The 17,290-nt window shown below is 55.5% G+C and overlaps 1 protein-coding gene across 1 annotated transcript in view; it reads left to right on the forward strand.

Moving 5' to 3' along the window:
* Positions 1-51: 51 nt before the first annotated feature.
* COL18A1 (collagen, type XVIII, alpha 1) overlaps positions 52-17,290 on the forward strand; it is a 71,242-nt gene continuing 54,003 nt past the window's right edge. Inside the window, exons 1-2 of the mRNA XM_008582879.1 lie at positions 52-712; positions 16,819-17,281. Of these exons, the coding sequence (XP_008581101.1) occupies positions 55-712; positions 16,819-17,281 (1,121 nt within the window). The 5' untranslated portion in view covers positions 52-54. The remainder of the gene's footprint in view (positions 713-16,818; positions 17,282-17,290) is intronic.

Here is a 17,290-nt window from a genome sequence, read left to right on the forward strand (position 1 = left end):
CCCACCTCCCGGGCCAGCAGCCGCCTGCGGCCGCCGCCCACACCCACAGCCCCGATGGCTCTCGACCCCAGCGGCCGCTTCGGCCTGCTGCTGCTCTTCTGCTGCCTGGTGGCTGCCCGGGCCAACCTGCTGGGCCTGGACTGGCTGTGGTCCAGCAGGGTCACCAGCCCCATAGCTGCGCCAGCCTCTGAGCCCCAGGGTGGCCCACCCTTGCAACCCACAGCGGATGCCACCACGACCGTGGCCCCCCGAGATGGCCCTCAGGAGCAAGGGACAGCCCTTGCCAGCCCGGAGCTGCCCTTGGAGGAGCTACAGGGTGGCCAGGGCAGGGCCCTCACCACCCAGGCGGCCCCTGCCACGAGCTCGGACACGAAGGAGGAGAACATCGCCGGCGTTGGCGCCAGGATCCTGAGTGTGGCCCAGGGCATCCAGAGCTTTGTCCAGCTGTGGGACAGCGCCAGCCCCACTGAGAACTCTGCCGGGGCAGGGACACCAGCCCCCAAGACCCCCTCAAGCCCCTTCACCCACCCTGGGCCTTCCAGCAGCCCCCAGGAGAACGGGACCCCTCTCTGGCCAAGCAGTGATACTCCAAGCTCTCCGGGCACCCAGAGGACCACAGCCAGCACCCTGCAAGTGCCCACACAGCCACCTCCCTCCCTGGGTAGGCTCCAAGCTCCACTCAGGGGGCCCCCAGCGCCACTGCCATCCCCAGGTAGAGCGTCGCTCTCCTTCTCACAGGGCAGGGGCCTTTCCTGGGGAAGCCAGCAGTCCCTGGGGCAGCCCCAGGATCTGGACGGTGAAGGACTCTTGCCGGTGGCAGCGGGTCCTTTCCAGCAGCACCAGCACCCATCCAGCCACATGCCACTTCTGCATCCCCTGGTGATGGGTTCCCCGGGCACTCACACAGCCCCCTCTGCTCTCTCCTCTGGCCCCCTGGCCGGGCTGTCTCAAATCCCAGTCACAGCTTTAATTGGGGACAGTGGTGCTTGGGTTTCCCACGTGGCTAATTCCTTGGGGCCTGGTCTTGCTAATAACTCTGCACTAGTCGGGGCTGACCCCCGGGCCCCCGCCAGCCGCTGCCTGCCTCTGCTGCCCTCCCTGCCGGTCTGCAGCCGCCTGGGCATCAGGCGCTCCTGGCTGCCCAACCACCTCCACCACGAGAGCAGCGAGGAGATGCAGGCCGCCGCGCGGGCCTGGGGGGGCCTCCTGCAGACTCGCTGCCACCCCTTCCTCGCCTGGTTCTTCTGCCTGCTGCTGGCCCCTCCGTGTGGCATGGGCCCACCGCCCGCCCCGCCGCCCTGCCGCCAGTTCTGCGAGGCCCTGGAGGACGCGTGCTGGAGCCACCTGGCCCGGGGCCGGCTGCCCGTCACCTGTGCCTCACTGCCCGCGCAGGAGGATGGGTATTGTGTGTTCATTGGGCCGGCTGCAGGTAACTGGCTGGCCACTGTCCCCACCCTTTCCTTTGCCTTGCCAGGTAAGCTTGACCGGGGCTGACGTGAGCCTGGCACAGGTCCCCCCATACTGAACCCAGTAGTGGGAGCCCTTGACTCCTGGGTGCCCATCACTGTGCTGCCTGCTTTGCAGGGCAGGGGCTGGGGGCTGAGAGGGTGACAGGGCCAGATGCAACTGCAGGCTCTGTAAAGCAGAGGTGTCGCCTCAGGTCTGAGGTGGCCTATTGTACCTCCAGTTGTGCAGGGGAACTCAGGTGTGGAGTGGGAACTCACTTGCCCAAGGGAGCGGATGCCCACCGAACTCTGGCTCCTTTGTCCTTGCTCCGGGTGGTCTGACGCTCTTCCTGTGTGCGCTGGCTTGCCCTGCCTGAGGGGGGTGCAGGGCTGGACAGTGCAGGGAGGAGTCGCTTGCTTCTCTGAAGGTCAAGAGGTCTGGACCACACCAGGGGCCACGGGGGTGGCGGGGCTGAGCCTGGGGCGACAGGGCCCAGGGCTTCCTGTGCTCGCTCGTGCGGACCATCCCAGGAGGGCCCCTCACATAGCACTGGCCCAGCCCATACCTGTGAGTGTCAGAGCACACAGCCTCCCTGCACAGGTCAGAGGGGAGGGGGCTGCAGCCCCCCCTGGGTGCTGCCACATCACCTTGCAGCCTGTCACTGTCACTGTTGGGCAGATGGGAGGGGCAGGCAGGAGGAGGGGACTGGGGAAGGGGCTCTTTCTAACCACCCCCACCCCGGGCAGTGGCAGCTGAGGGAAGGCCCCCAGCAGCCCCCTCCTCCCCCTGCGTTGCATCCCTGGTGGCACTGGGCCCTGAGCAGCGCCTGCCTCTCGCTCCGACTCCCCAGCTGCTGCTTGTGCTCGGCAGTCTCGGCCTGGACGGGTCTACCTGTGAGGCCCTGTCCCCACTGGGGCATGGGTGTCCTATCCTCTTCTGTTCTCTCCTCCCTGTGGTGCTGTGAGGATGTGGCCTGACCCTCGGTCATGGGGCTTTGGACTGGCTGGCTTCACTGGACCCTGAGATGGAGGTGTCTGTGGTGGGAATTTTGTGTCCACCCTGCTGAGCTCTGGGAGGCATGTGCCTGGTGGTTCCCAGCGAGTTTCAAGGGCCAGTTGGCTTTTGCTAATCAAAGGCCCGGAGCCTCTACAGACCCCGTGCGGGTGTGAGGTGCAGCGGGGAGGGGGCCATGGGCACAGCAGGGACAGATGCTGATGACAGGTGGGGCTGGACCCCAGGAAAGCGGCACAGGGGCTGCAGTGGAGGGGACAGATGGCTGCACAGGGCTGCTCACAGGGTGTCTGTGGCTTCTGCTCAGTGAGGGGGAGCAGGACAGGTGAGGGGGGTCTGGGCAGAGGAGCAGCAAGCACGTGCCTGATCTGGGAAGGGCCCAGCATGAGCAGAAATCGAGGGGACCGCGTCTGAAAGCCAGGAGCCAGGAGCTCCGGTGAGGCGGGTAGGCAAGGGCCACCCTGGGCTTACATTTTATTCCGAGGACAACAGGAGCTGCAGTGAGTCCCACACACATGGTCCCTGGAACATCTCCATACTGATCTAGCAGGGTCACCTCACAGGGCCGAGTCCCTCACCCAGCCACAGCTGGCTGAGCCTGCTCACCCTGTCCTCTGCACGTGTTGGGGTGGGGGCAGCCCCTCAGGGAAGTGTCTTGCCAGGACGGCCCCTGGTCCATGGGAAGGAGCCCCAGGCGGCTGGAGCACAGCCCAGCTCTTCCTGCCCTGGGAGCCTGCCGAGACTGGACAAGAGGTGGGGCATAGGGAGGGCACTGCCTATGGGAGGGGACGGCCAGGCCCACCCACCCAGGGCCACGTGGTGTCCTCACTATCTGTTTTTGATGCAGCCAGGGGGCTCCGAACAGGCACAGTTCCTGCCTCCATGCCTCGGGGAAGGTGCGGCCTCCTGTGGGTGGGGGGCTCGGTCGCACCGGGGTGCAGGGCTGGGGGCTGGTAAGGCCGTTCTCACAGCAGTGAGGCCCAGGCAGGGCTGCGTGGGGCAGGGAGTTTCTCTAACAGCAGCTTCCCAGCAACCCAGGGGCCTGGAGGGAACTTTTCACTGAACATCTGGACACATTGGCAGGGTCCCCGCCATGTCCTTAACAAGGTCCTCCAGGACTCTTCCATCAGTGCTAATGGCCTGTGTCCCCTTGGGCCAGCGGTGGGTGTCAGACTTCATCAAGCTGAGCCTCCTTCCCCTGCTCAGCCTGGCTGGGGAGGCTCCCACGGAGAGCCAACGAGGGTGTCCCAGGGAGGGTCCTCCCCCTCCTCTGGTCTCTCAGTCCCCTCCCCCAGGCTTCTCCATTCTGGGCTGAGCCCCCACTCCGGCTGGAGCCCTGTGTTTGGCTTTGACAGTCCCACCTTGGCGTGGGGGGCAGCAACAGGAGGAAGGCCCTGGTGGGACAAGAGGGTGTAGGGGGACCCAGCCACGCATTCTGGGCTGAGCCCCCACTCCGGCTGGAGCCCTGTGTTTGGCTTTGACAGTCCCACCTTGGCATGGGGGGCAGCAACAGGAGGAAGGCCCTGGTGGGACAAGAGGGTGTAGGGGGACCCAGCCACCCCGACATTGGTGTCTGACGCTCAGTGATGGCATGAGGGTCCTGGGGAGTGGGAGGTGCTGGGTTCTGCTCCTGGCACTGTGACACCAACTGTCGCTGGCCCTGGGAGGTCCTTGGGCTGCATTTAAAGGCCACAGGGGCCAAGGAGAATGTTGCCCTGCTGGGCAAAGGAGACCCCGGGGTTCCTGCTGCTGCCTTTCCAGGGCTCATCCAGAGCCGAGGCGGGTGCACCCCATTTACAGTGCCTTCTCACTGTGCCCTGTATGGTGGGCCAGCGTGGCGTGGCCATGTCACCTGGCCCTGCACACTACCCTGAGGCCTCTGCACACACACCATTTGCTGGGCTCGCGGCCCCACTCCCCCATGACTACTTTCTCTGCTGCCTCCCAGACTGCGAGGTGGGGGCTGACGCCAGGGCCTGTGGTGGGGCCAGTGGGTGGCTGGAGAGTGGGGAGGTGGTTGGGAGGGAGAGGGTCATCCTGTGGGGCCCCCCTGCCTCACTGGAGCATGTAGCTGGGGATCTCGCCAGGGCCTGTGGTGGGGCCAGTGGGTGGCTGGAGAGTGGGGAGGTGGTCGGGAGGGAGAGGGTCATCCTGTGGGGCCCCCCTGCCTCACTGGAGCATGTAGCTGGGGATCTGTGAAGGGTCGTGCTGTGCTGTGGGCTTGTCTCTCAGGCCCCTGAGGAAAGGGGAGGGTGGGGAGGGCTACGTCTGGGTCCTTGCCTCTGCCTGTCCCATGCTGCAGGTGTGTCAGCAGGGGACCACCTCCCCTGCAGCTGCCAAGAGTAAGGGAAGGGGTCAGCCCAGGTTTTTCCCTGGGGCCTCATGAGTGACACAGGAGCTCAGGTCAGTGTCGGGCGGCCTGGGCACCCTGGGCACCCTGGGCTTTGCTCTCTACATCCCTCCCACTGTAATTCAACCTGTCCTGACCCCTGGGAATGACAGCAAAGGCAGGTGGTGTTTCCCAAGGAATCCTGCAGGCAGGTGTGCTCTGACCAGGAGGCAGGTGCTGTGTTCCCTTTGCAGGTAAGAAGCTGAGGTCTAGCAGCAGGGAAGTGGTGGGGGGTAGGAGCCCAGCTCCATGACTGCTCTTAGGTGTCATGCCAGGCACCTGATAAGTACAGCGTGAGGTGGGGGACACCAGGTGACCAGCAGGCATCCACCCCAATGGTGCAGGCCATCTGATGAGGGGCAGAGACCAGGGGCGGGAGGGATGGGGCACAGACGCTGCCCGATGCTCAGAAGCCAAGTCACACACACGGGCTGTGCTGCGTCTCAAATGTACAAGTCCAGTAGTCTTGGCAACTGGCACTTAGGATGCCTGGTGGGGGGCTCGGGATGGGACCAAGTGCCACAGCCTCCTGCTTGGCAATCCTACGGGTCACATCATCCTGGTTATGGAACCTCTCAGAGTGTTGGTTCCCCAGGGAACTGGGCTGCTTGTGGCAACTCGTCGGGCATTTAGAGGTCCGTGGTAGGCCAAGGGGGCACCTCAGTGGGGTCTCATCACCGCCAGGGTCCTGGAGGCACTGCCCAGCACTTCTATAGTGGCTCCCTTCCTTGGGGGCCGGCCACGCGCCCAGGTCTGCTCACTGCGGTACTTACGTCTCCTTCCTGTACACAAAGGTACAACTTTAGAAAATGTTACTGTTCCTTAAATGCTTCAGTTAACTCGAGGTTCTATTTACTTTTGATTTAATAAGGAGACAAGACGCCTCCGTGGAAAAATACTTGTGTTTATCTGTTACCTCTTGGCAACCTACAAATATTTTTCGGATGATGCAGGCTGAGCTCCCCAGACTTCCCATCCCTCCCAGAGGTTCCAGGAGTGACCACGGAGTTTCACTCCTGCTGGGGTGTCAGGTGCCCAGGGCCTTGGGCGAGGTGTTGGCAGGTGCAGGCGTCCTGTGAGTTTCTGTGGGAACCAAACATAGAAGGAGGGAGACCCACAGCGCTCTAATGGGACTATCTGCAGGTTCCCTGTGTGTGTATATAGAATATAAATATGTGTATGTGTATATACACGTAAATATATAAATATATTTTTTGAAGTGTACAATGTGATGGTTTCAGATGCACGTATGTTGTGGAATGATTGCCACAGTCAAGCTGATTCACATATGTATCACTTCACACAGTTTACTTCTTACCTGGCATTTCCCTCAGCACATTTCAAGTATTTGATACGCTGTGACCAACCACGGTCACCATGCCGTGCGTTAGATCTCCAGCACGTACTCAGCCAACAGAACTGAAGCTTTGTGCCTCTGACCACCACCTTCCCATTCCCCCTGCCCAGCCCCCTGGCAGCACCCTTCTGCTCTGCTTTTATGAGATGCACTTGTTTAAATTCCACATTGTAAGTGAGATCGTGAGGTGTTTGTCTCTCTGGCTTATTTCACTTAGCATGATGTGCTCTAGGTTCATCAATGATGTCGTAAGCAGCAGGATTTCCTGGTTTTTTTAAAAGCTGAAGGGTATTCCATTGTGTATAAACACATTTTCTTTACCCAATTCTTCTGTTGATGGACACTTAGATTATTTCCATCTCTTGGCTGTTGTGGATACTGCTGAAATGAACATGGGAGTGCAGGTATCTCTTCAATGCAACGATTTCATATCCTTTGGAGATATACCCAGTAGTGGGATTGCTGGGTCACATGGTAGTTCTATTTTCAATTTTTTGAGGAACCTCCAAACTGTTTTCCATAATGACTGTAGCAACTTACATTTCCACCAGCAGTGGGCAAGGGTTCCCTGTTCTCCACTTCCTCACCAACGCTTGTTATCTCTTGTCTTTTCAGTAGCAGCCATTGTAACTGGACTGAGGTGGTGTCTCAGGGTGGTTTTGATTTGCATTTCCCTGATGATTAGTGATGTTGAGCACCTTTTCATGCACCTGTAGCCCATTTGTATGTCTTTGGAGAAATGTCTGTTCAGGACTTTTGTGCATTTTTAAATCAGGCCATTTGTTCTTTTGCTGTTGAGTTGTTTGAGTTCCTTACATATTTGGGGTATTAACCCCCTTACCAGCTGTATGGTATGTAGTGTTGTCTCCGTATGTGGGTTGTCTCTGCTCTGTTGATTGTTTGCTGTGCAGAATGCACAGTGAGCCTGCCAGTGCCTGTGGGGTTATTTGCTTCCTCTCTGAAGGAGGCTGATGGTGGGGCACGGCACAGTGAGTCCCAGGCCCTCTGGAGCAGCCCGTGCAGCTGTGGGCAGTGTGTGTCTGACCTCAGTCCTCGTCCATCCACCTTCGATCTCACTGAGGAGGAACAAAATGCTGTTCCTCCACGATGCCCGCCAGTGCTGGGCTGGGCCCTCCACACAGGGGCCCGCAGACCGTGTCCCTCAATGCCATCCTTGTCTTTGAGGCATGAGCTATCCGCCCTCTGCCACAGGGAAGTCATTTTTTTCCAGATTTTTTTTTTTACTGTGGTAAAATTCACATAACATAGATCTACCATCTTAATCGTTTTAAAGTTTAATGCAGTTCAGTGGTGTTAAGCACATTCACATTGATGTCCAGCCATCACCACCATCCGTCTCCAGAACTTTCTCGTCTTCCCAAACGGAAACTCTGTTCCCATTAAACACCAGCTCCCCATCCCCTCCCCTGCCCCTGGCACCCACCCTTTCACCTTCTGCTTCTGTGAATCTGACCACTCTAGGTGCCTCCTACAAGTGGAATCACACAGCATTTGTCCTTTGCGACTGGCTTATTTCACTCAGCATGAGGTTGTCAAGGTTCATCCATGTTATGGCATGTGTCAGGACTTTACTCCTTTTTAAGGATGGGTAATATTCCATTGAGCGGACGGACCACATTGTGTTTATCCGTTCGTGTCAATGGACGCTTGGGTTGCTTCCAAGGTTGAGGTCTTGTGACTACTGCTGTTATGAGCGTGGGTGTACAGATGTCTCCTTGAGACTGTCTTCACTTCTCCTGGGTGTACGCCAGAGCTGGAACTGCCACATCATATGGAATGCTACTTCTAATTTTTTGGGAGCCAGCACACCATCTTCCATGGCAGCAGCCCGTTTTACATCCCACCAGCAGTGCCCTGGGCTCCAGCTTCTCCACATCCTCGCCAACAGGTGTTGTTTTCTGTTTTTTGGATAGTACCCATCCTAATGGGTGTGAAGCGGCTTGGATTTGCATTTCCCTAATGACTGAGTATCTTTTCAGGTGCTTATTGGCCATTTGGATATGTTCTTTGGAGAAATTTGTATTCAAGTTTTGCCCATTTTTGACTTAGGTTCTCTGGTTTTTGTTGTTCAGTTTTAGGCGTTCTTTATATGTTCTGGATGTTTATCCGTTATCAGATATATAATTTGCAAATATTTTTTCTCTTTCTGTGGGCTGCTTTTTTTTTGCAAAATCTAAAAATTTTTCATGTTGTCCAACTTGCCTATTTTTTTTTTCCTGTGTATTTGGTGTCTGTCATATCTGAGACATTGCTGCCAAATCAAATGTCGCAAAATCTAAAAATTTTTCATGTTGTCCAACTTGCCTATTTTTTTTTCCTGTGTATTTGGTGTCTGTCATATCTGAGACATTGCTGCCAAATCAAATGTCATGAGGCTTTTGCCTTTTGGTTTCTTCAAATAGTTTTATACCTTCAGGTCTTATTAGGTCTTTGATCCATTCTAAGTTATTTTTCATGTATAGTGTTAGGTGAGGGTCCAGCTTCATTCTTTAGCATGTCGATATCCAGTTTTCCCAGCACCGTTTGTTGAAAAGGCTGTCCTTTCTGCATTGAATGGTCTTAGCGCCCTTGTCAAAAGTCATTTGACCATATGTGCAAGGGTTTATTTCTGGGCTCTCTGTTCTATTCCATTGCTCCACATGTCTGTCTTTATGCCAGTAATACACTGTTTTGGTTAATGTAGCTTTGTAGTAAGTTTTGAAATCGGGAAGTGTGAGTCTTCCAGCTTTGTTCTTTGTCAAGATTATTTTGCCTATTCAGGGTGCCTTGAGGTTCCATATGATTTAGGATGAGTTTTTCTATTTCTGCAAAAAACCTCACTGGGATTTTGATAAGGATTGCATAGAATCTGTAGATCACTTTGGATAGTATTGGCATTTTAATATAAAATCTTCCAAACGCCATGAACATGGGATGTTTCAATTTATTTATATCTATATTTTCTTTCAGCATTATTTTGTAGTTTTCAAAATTAATTCCTAAGCATTTAATTCTTTTTGGTGCTATTGTAAATGAATTGGTTTTGTAATTTTCTTTTCAGGTTGTTTATTGTTTACAGAAACACAATGATTTTTTTGTGTTGACTTTTTATCCTGCTACTTTGCTGAGTTTATTAGTTCTAATAATTCTTTATGTGTGTGTGGAATATTTAGGATCTTCTACATATCCTTGTTTCTTAGAGGAAAAACTTTGCCTTTCACCAGCGTGATGTTTACTGAGTGTGATGTTTACTGCGGGTTTTTCATAGGTGGCTTTTATTATGTTGAAATAGTTTGCTTCTATTCTATTTTGTTGAGTGTTTTTATCCTGGAAGGGTGTTGAATTTTGTCAAATGCTTTTTGGACATCAGTTAAGATGATCATGTGGTTTTTCCTTCATTCTGTTAATGTGGCGTTATTATGCTGATTGACTTTTCTGTGTTAAACTATCTTTGCATCCCAGGAAACCTTACTCAGTCATGGTGTGTAATCTTTCTAATATGCTGCTGAGTTCTATTTGCTAGGATTGTGTTGAGATTTTTTGCATTAATGTTCGTAAGGAATATTGGTCTGTATTTTTTGTTCCCCTTGTGTGGCTTTGGTACTGGGATAATGCTGGCCTCACAGAATGAGTTAGGAAGTGTTCTCTCTCTTCTGTTTTCTGGAAAAGTTTGAGAAGGATTGGCGTTAGCTCTTCTTTAAGTGTTTGGTGGAATTCACCATGAAGGGTCAGGTCAGATTTCTGATGACTGTCTCAGTCTCCTTCCTAGTTGCAGATCTATTCAGATTTTCTGTTTCTTAATGATGTAGTCTTGGCAGGTGTCGTGTTTCTAGGTCCATTTCGTGGGAGTCATCCCGTCTGTCAGCACATTTGCTTGCAGTGCTCCTATTTCTGTGGAAGTGGCAGTAACGTTCCCCTTTCATTTCTGATTTTGGTGATTTGGGTCTCCTCTCCTTTTCTTCTTAGTTGATCTAGCTAAAGGTTTGTCAATTTTGTTGATCTTTTCAAAGAACCAACTTTTAGTTTCATCGATTTTCTCTGTTGTTTTTCTGTTCTCTGTTTCATTGATTTTTGCTCTAATTTTTATTATTGCTTTTCTTTTGCTAGCTTTGGGGCTAGTTTGTTCTTCCTCTTCTAGTCTCTTAGGTTGTAAAGGTGAACACTTGGTTTGAGGTCTTCCTTGTTTTTAATGTGAGTATCGACTGCTGTTAGTCCCCCAGCACTGCTTCCACTGCGTCCCTCAAGTTTTGGTATGTTGTGTTTTCATTTTTATTAATCTAATCTCTAAGATTTTCTAATTTCCCTTCTGGTTTCTTCTTTGATCCATTTGTAGAATGTGTTTTTTATTTTCTACAAATTCATGAATTTTCTAGTTCACTTCTGTTATTGATTTCTAACTTCATCCCACTGTGGTTGGAGGGGATGTGTTTTTTGATATCTATCTTTTTAAGTCTATTGAGACTTATTTTGTGGCCTAACACACGGTCTGTCTTGAAAATGTCACATGTGCACTCAAGAAGAATGTGTGTGCTGCTGCCAGGTAGTGTTCTCTGTTAGGTCTAGCTGGTTGATTTTGTTGTTAAAGTCCTTCATTTCCTTACTTATCTTCTGTCTGGCTGTTCCAGCCATCCATCCTTCCATCTATCTGTCTATCCACCTGTCCATCCATCCATCTGCCTATCTGTCCTTTCATCCATCCATCCACCCACCTGTCTGTCCATCCATCATCCATCCATCCATCCATCCATCCATCCATTGGATCAGCCATCCATCCTTCCATCTATCTGTCTATCCACCTGTCCATCCATCCATCTGCCTATCTGTCCTTTCATCCATCCACCCACCCACCTGTCTGTCCATCCATCATCCATCCATCCATCCATCCATCCATCCATTGGATCAGGCTGGGCTTATCATGTGAGAATGAGATTGTCACACGTAATATGCTGTTTTTTTGTGTCTTGAAATGTGTATGGAGAGGGCCCCACACCCCTGGGGGAGGAGATGTTCAGCTTTGCACCTCAAGGAGTTCTGTGTGCCAGCAATTCTCTAGGGTCTTGTTTGCAATCACTTCCTTCCCGGCATCACCGGCCAGCCTCTGGGCCCTGTGCATCCCACCCCAGCCAGTCTCCCTTCAAGCCCCTCGTCTGATCTGCTGACCGGCTGATTATTGGAGAATGTGGGGGACTCACCTGCTGCCTTCTTTGTAGGGCCAGTCAGTGCACCCAGGGAGTCTGTCCCCAGGACAGGTGAGCACCTGTGCTGTGTCCTTGGAAGCAGCACTCCTTGCTGCTTTGCAGAAGCCTTTGGGTGCTGGGCCTCAGGTGTCCCATGGCCCCAGCGAGTCTTTGAAGTAAGCACAGCTGCTTGGGGACCACCCTCTCTGTGTGCTGCTGCTCCGTCTTTGGGCCCCTGGACAGACTCTGTGACCGTGCTGTCTCCATCCTACCCTGTGCTGGGGCAATCCTGCCTTCCTAGAAAGCCACCATTGCCAGCCTGGGAGGGCTCCTCTGTCACTTCTTGCACGCCCTTGGGCTCCATCCTGGCTGGGAGACGTTCCCAATCTGAGGATTTGTGTGGTTAGGTCTGGATCACTTCCCGCTCCGGAGTCCCTTTGCCACGTAAAGTCACATTCGTAGGTTCCAGATGCTGCAACACGGACATCTGTGGGGTCTGCTATTCTGCCTGCACTGTATGTGCACATGCACGGCTGCACACATGTGCTCACACAGACTCTTACTTTGTGTAAATGGGATCACACTCTGCACCCGCACATTCCTCTTCGCCTTAATGACGGGTCCCAGAACCTCCCCATGTCGCTCCAGGACACAACCTCACTGTTCTCTGGGATGTGGGGTTCTGGCGTTTCCCTCAGCACCCTCCCCGTGGACGTGCCTTTAGTATGTAACAATGACACTGTAATGACCCTGTGTGTCCTTCTGATCTGGGGGTTCCTTGTTCATGCTCGTCATTGTTTATTCAACACTGGCTAGGCCTGCCTCCTCGTGTGGCCCCCGTCCTCAGAGTCGGGTGCCCAGGCGTGTTCTACCGTATGTGCACATGCACGGCTGCACACATGTGCTCACACAGACTCTTACTTTGTGTAAATGGGATCACACTCTGCACCCGCACATTCCTTTTCGCCTTAATGACGGGTCCCAGAACCTCCCCATGTCGCTCCAGGACACAACCTCACTGTTCTCTGGGATGTGGGGTTCTGGCGTTTCCCTCAGCACCCTCCCCGTGGACGTGCCTTTAGTATGTAACAATGACACTGTAATGACCCTGTGTGTCCTTCTGATCTGGGGGTTCGACCCTGCGTGTCCTTCTGATCTGGGGGTTCCTTGTTCATGCTCGTCATTGTTTATTCAATACTGGCTAGGCCTGCCTCCTCGTGTGGCCCCCGTCCTCAGAGTCGGGTGCCCAGGCGTGTTCTCCTCTGGATCGTCAGGAATGCCCATAAGCCTCTTCTGGGCAGCACCGGCAGCTGGGGACCCTGGATGTCATAAACGTGCCAGCGAGTGCACTGCCAGCCTCCACCCAGGCGCGTGTGCGTCTCTTGGTGTGCTCCCGCTGTGTTGGGGATCTCTTGGTGTGCTCCGGCTGTGTTGGGGCCTTTCGGTCAAGTTTCACAGCCTTGGATGTCTGTTGAAATGTTTGTGCTCGTGTGTTTTTCTTTTCAATGTGGAAATTAGGTTCTCCACCCACTCCAGGCACGTTCACTTTGTAGGTGCCACTGTGTAACAAAGTGGCAGTCAGGGACTGTCTAAACCCTGCGGTAGGTTCAGAGGTCTCTACTTCTGCCTTCCCGAGGCCGTTATTTTCTATTTTAACAGGGAAGTGGGCTGCGAGGGGACGGGGCTGTCGCTGTGAGTGTGACCTCCTCCTGGGTCTGCTGAGCAGGGGACTCTGCTATTAGGCACACGTTGGTGATGCTGGTCTCGTCAGATCCCAGTGGGCTGTCAGGATATGTCACCCATGTCCCGCTGAATTCTGTTGATCTTACATCCACGTTGGAGACTCCATGACTTTGTAACCATTTGCCCAATGTTTCTGCATTAGTCTTTCAGTGATACGTTAGCTAAATTTTCTGACAGCGTAGAGCTGGATTTTACATCCCTGCTTTATGCCCTGTGACTCACGTGGTCTGCGCTTCTGTCATGGAACCTGCACCAGCAGCGATGGCCAACACACTTGAACCTGTCCCGCCTCTTGCTGCAGGGTTTTCAGTTGATCTGACTTCTTGTGGCTTTTGTCCTTTTCCACCTGTTCTGTATTGGAGGACCCGAACGTGTGTCTCAAGATAGGGGATGTGGGGCCCTGAGAGGCTTCACAAAACCTCCCACTGGGACATTGCCATGCATGGGACACGAGGTATCCCTCACTGGAGCCAGCCCAGGCCATGGGTGTGGGGTGTCGCAGAGCTTGGCGTGGGCCGCATAGTCTGGGGACTCGCAACACAGCTTCCTGGAGCTGTGCCCAAGGTCCCAGCCTGCTGCAGCGGGGACAGTCTCCTGGGCTGGGCTTTGCAGCTGTGCCCCGGGTGCCCGCCGGCGGCCAAGGGCGGGTCCAGCCCTGGGGAGGCCACTGTCCACCCTTGGCTGCCACTGTCCCCATGGCTGCTGCATGTGGAGATTTCTAAACGGGTCCCAGGTGGAGCTGGAAGGGGCCGGGCTGTCACAGTTTCCTGCAGCTTGAGGGAAACGTTTTGTTTAAGAGCCACCTTCCCTCGAGGTTGCAGGGGCTGAGTGCGTTACAGTCGGGTGTTGAATGCTGTGTCACAGGGGCTCGTTTGTGCTCGTGTGCTGAGTCGGAAGTTGCCTGATTGGCTGGAAGTCACTGGGCTGGGCTGGGCTCCCCCTGCATCAGGGGCAGAGGCAGGAGTTCCATCGGGCAGTGGAGACCCTGCTCTGCCAGGCAGGGAGGCAGTGGGGGTGGGGGACAGACCTCAGTCCTCCACAGCCCTTCTGAGGGGCATAGGAGGTTGGGGGTGAAGGTCGTGGTTTTGGAAGGTGCTCCAGGCCCCACGCTGGCCCAGCACTGAGCCTGAGGGGAGGGCTCGGACCCAATGGCTGTCGGGAACTGGGCATCCTCCTGACAGGGCCGTCCAGGACCAGGCCAGCGCCCCTCACCTGTGGGCTCACTCCTCGCGTGTCCTCGGTGTGTGTAAAGGGGCCAGGTGTTGAGACACATGGACTTCTGGAGCCACTCACGCTCTGGGGGGCCTGTTCACTGCAGGGCAGAGGTCTTCCCCAGGCACATCCCCGATTCCTTGACCTTAGGGGAGGTGGGCTGACAGCAAGGGCCTGCTCCATGGGGCCACCTCCCTTCTGGGACGGTGTTCCTCTGGGCTCTCAGAGCACATTCACTCCTGGGGACGGTTGTCTTCCTGTCCCAGATGGTTGGGCCTGTGCTGTAGGGTGAGTGGGAGACACCAGGTCCTCTGCTCAGTGCCTGTAGCTGGAGAACAGGTCGTGGTTGTAGGCCGTGGCATTCGGAGGCTCACTCCAGCTGGGAGCCATGAAGAGTTTCGTGGAGAGGACTTTGGGAAGAGCTGCTTGGGCCGCCGTGTGGCATGCAGGTGTCTCCCAGCCCGGCAGTGGCGAAAGCTGCGTCCTGTGCTCTGAAACTGGGGACGTTCTTGCTGCCCCAGAGGAAGGGCGCTGGGGGAACTGGGGACAGCTGGTGACACACCAAGGCCCCAGCACCCAGGCAGGTGAGAGCCCTGTTTCCTAATCTGAGTGGACACATGGGCCCTAGTGCTTCTGGTGAAAAGGGATCATTTAGCGGTCACCGTCTTTGTGGACAGCGGCCTCAGTTGGGAGTGGGAAGGGACCGCCGGCCTCCCAGAGCCCAGGGTTGGCCTCTGTGTGGCAGGGTGGAGGCCAGGCCACTGTCCCACGAGGCCACTGTCCCCACTGTGCCAGCCGGCTCTACTTCCTGTTGGCTACAAGGGATGGAGTGAGGCCAACTGGGAGCCCCGGCTGGCAGGTCACACTGCCTACATGGCGGGACATTGGGGCCACACAGATTCTGGGAGGATGGGCTCCTCCTGCAGGGTGTGGCCGCTCTTGCCCCTTCTGTTTTCATTTCCTATTCTCAGTGAGCTCGTTGAAAGACTCAACCTGCCCATGAAGTCGAGGTTCGGCATTTTTTCCCTTCTACTCTTCCCTGGGGAGCCTCAGGTGAGCCTGGCTCTGTGGCAGGGGGCCTGACCATGTGGCTGCAGAGCCACCACCCACCTGGTGCCCTCCACACACACGTGCACACACTTGTGCATGCACACACTCACCCGGGCTGGCTACTGCAGCCTTCCTTGGGATGTCAAGCCTGCCCACTGAGCAGGTGTTCCCTGTGCAACAGTCACGCTTTCTGTAGGGACCGTGGTCCCGATGTCTGGGCTCTGCCTGGTGTGGCGGGTGTTCTGAGAGGTCTCCTGAGGAGATGCTCCTGTGTCCAAAAGCGACCACATCCCCAGCCCCTGTGGCCTCTAGTCTCACTGAGAGGGACGAGAAAAGAGGGGAAAGCACTGGGTGCAGTGGCTGCATCCTCAGCTTGGGTCCGTGTGGCCAAGGGGCTCCCTGTGGCGTGGTGACCCTGGGGAAGGACAGGCTGGTTCTGGCCATGGCTCCTGAGTTGAAGCATGGTTGGCTCTGTGTGAGCACACGTGAGTCGGGGAATCTCCCAGCAACTCTGCAGTATTCGGGGGAACGGTGGAGCCGTCGAGAGGCTGTGGGGCCGCTGGTGTGACCCTTCACCCCTCTGGTGTGGGAGGCTGTGGCATCCCCAGGTGCTGAGAACAGGCTGCCTCTGGAGCCCACGTAGCTGCCAGGCTGCCACCTCCACACCCACAAAACACCTGCCCAGTGGGTGAGCCACACGTTGGCAGCCCTGGGAGCCCCTGAGTAGGTTCCCATGTTAAAGTGTTGGTGGGGAAACCACTGCAACCTACTGGGCATGAGAATGGTGGCACTAGGAAAACCAGCCACCTGTTTTCCTGGTCTCCATTCCTAGGGTTGAACTGTCTTCCAGGCTGTTTCCAATATCAATAAAACCACCAGGAACATCTTAATGTATCGTTTCCTCTCTTTCTTTCTCGTAGGAGGGTGATTCAGGTAAATGCCGGTGTGTTGTTCCTGCAGGGACAGAGCGTGGGGGCAGGTCTGGGGGCAGGTCTGGGGTACAGGGAGGAGGGTGGGTGGGGGGCTCCATGCCCTGGCATCTGCAGCAGACTCCTTGCTCTGATGGGGACGCCCTGGCCTTGCCCATACTCCCTGTTCCCCTACACCAGCTGTGACATCTCTGCGTGTGTCCAGCTTTGGCCTGTGAGCTCCAGGAGGGAAGGCTGTAGTAGCCTGGGGCCACCATGTCTCTTGCAGAAGACTTTCTGCACAGTAAGGGTCCCTCACATGGGCCTGGATGAGCTGGGGTGGCTGTTGGGTGCTCACCGGCCTGCAGAGCCCAGAGCAGCAAGGTGGGCTACCAGGTGCATGGGCTAGCCCTCCCTGACTCAATTTCCCCTATGTTCCCCTGCCTGGCTTGTCTCTCGGATGCCCCAGTGGCACTCTGGCCCTTTCCTGCATGGCTGCCTCACCAAGTGTCCTTCTCTTTGCAGAGAGCTTCAGTGAGGAGGTGGGGCTGCTGCAGCTCCTTGGGGAGCCCCCACCCCAGCAAGTCACCCAGGTCGACGACCCTGACGTGGGGCCAGCCTACATCTTTGGACCAGATGCCAACAGCGGCCAGGTGGCCCGGTACCACTTCCCCAGCCCCTTCTTCCGGGACTTCTCACTGCTGTTCCATGTCCGGCCAGCCACGGAGCATGCAGGCGTGCTGTTCGCCATCACAGACGCGGCGCAGGCAGTTGTCTTGCTGGGCGTGAAGCTCTCGGGGGTGCAGGACGGGCACCGGCACGTCTCGCTGCTCTACACGGAGCCGGGCGCAGCCCAGACCCGCACAGCTGCCAGCTTCCGCCTGCCCGCCCAGGTCGGCCAGTGGTCGCGCTTTGCGCTCGGTGTGCATGGTGGCTTGGTGACACTGTACCTGGACTGCGAGGAGTTCCAGAGGCTGCCGTTCGTGCGGTCCCCACG

Source organism: Galeopterus variegatus, unplaced genomic scaffold (genome assembly GCF_000696425.1).
Source record: "Galeopterus variegatus unplaced genomic scaffold, G_variegatus-3.0.2 Scaffold2751, whole genome shotgun sequence".
Taxonomy (NCBI): Eukaryota; Metazoa; Chordata; class Mammalia; order Dermoptera; family Cynocephalidae; genus Galeopterus; species Galeopterus variegatus.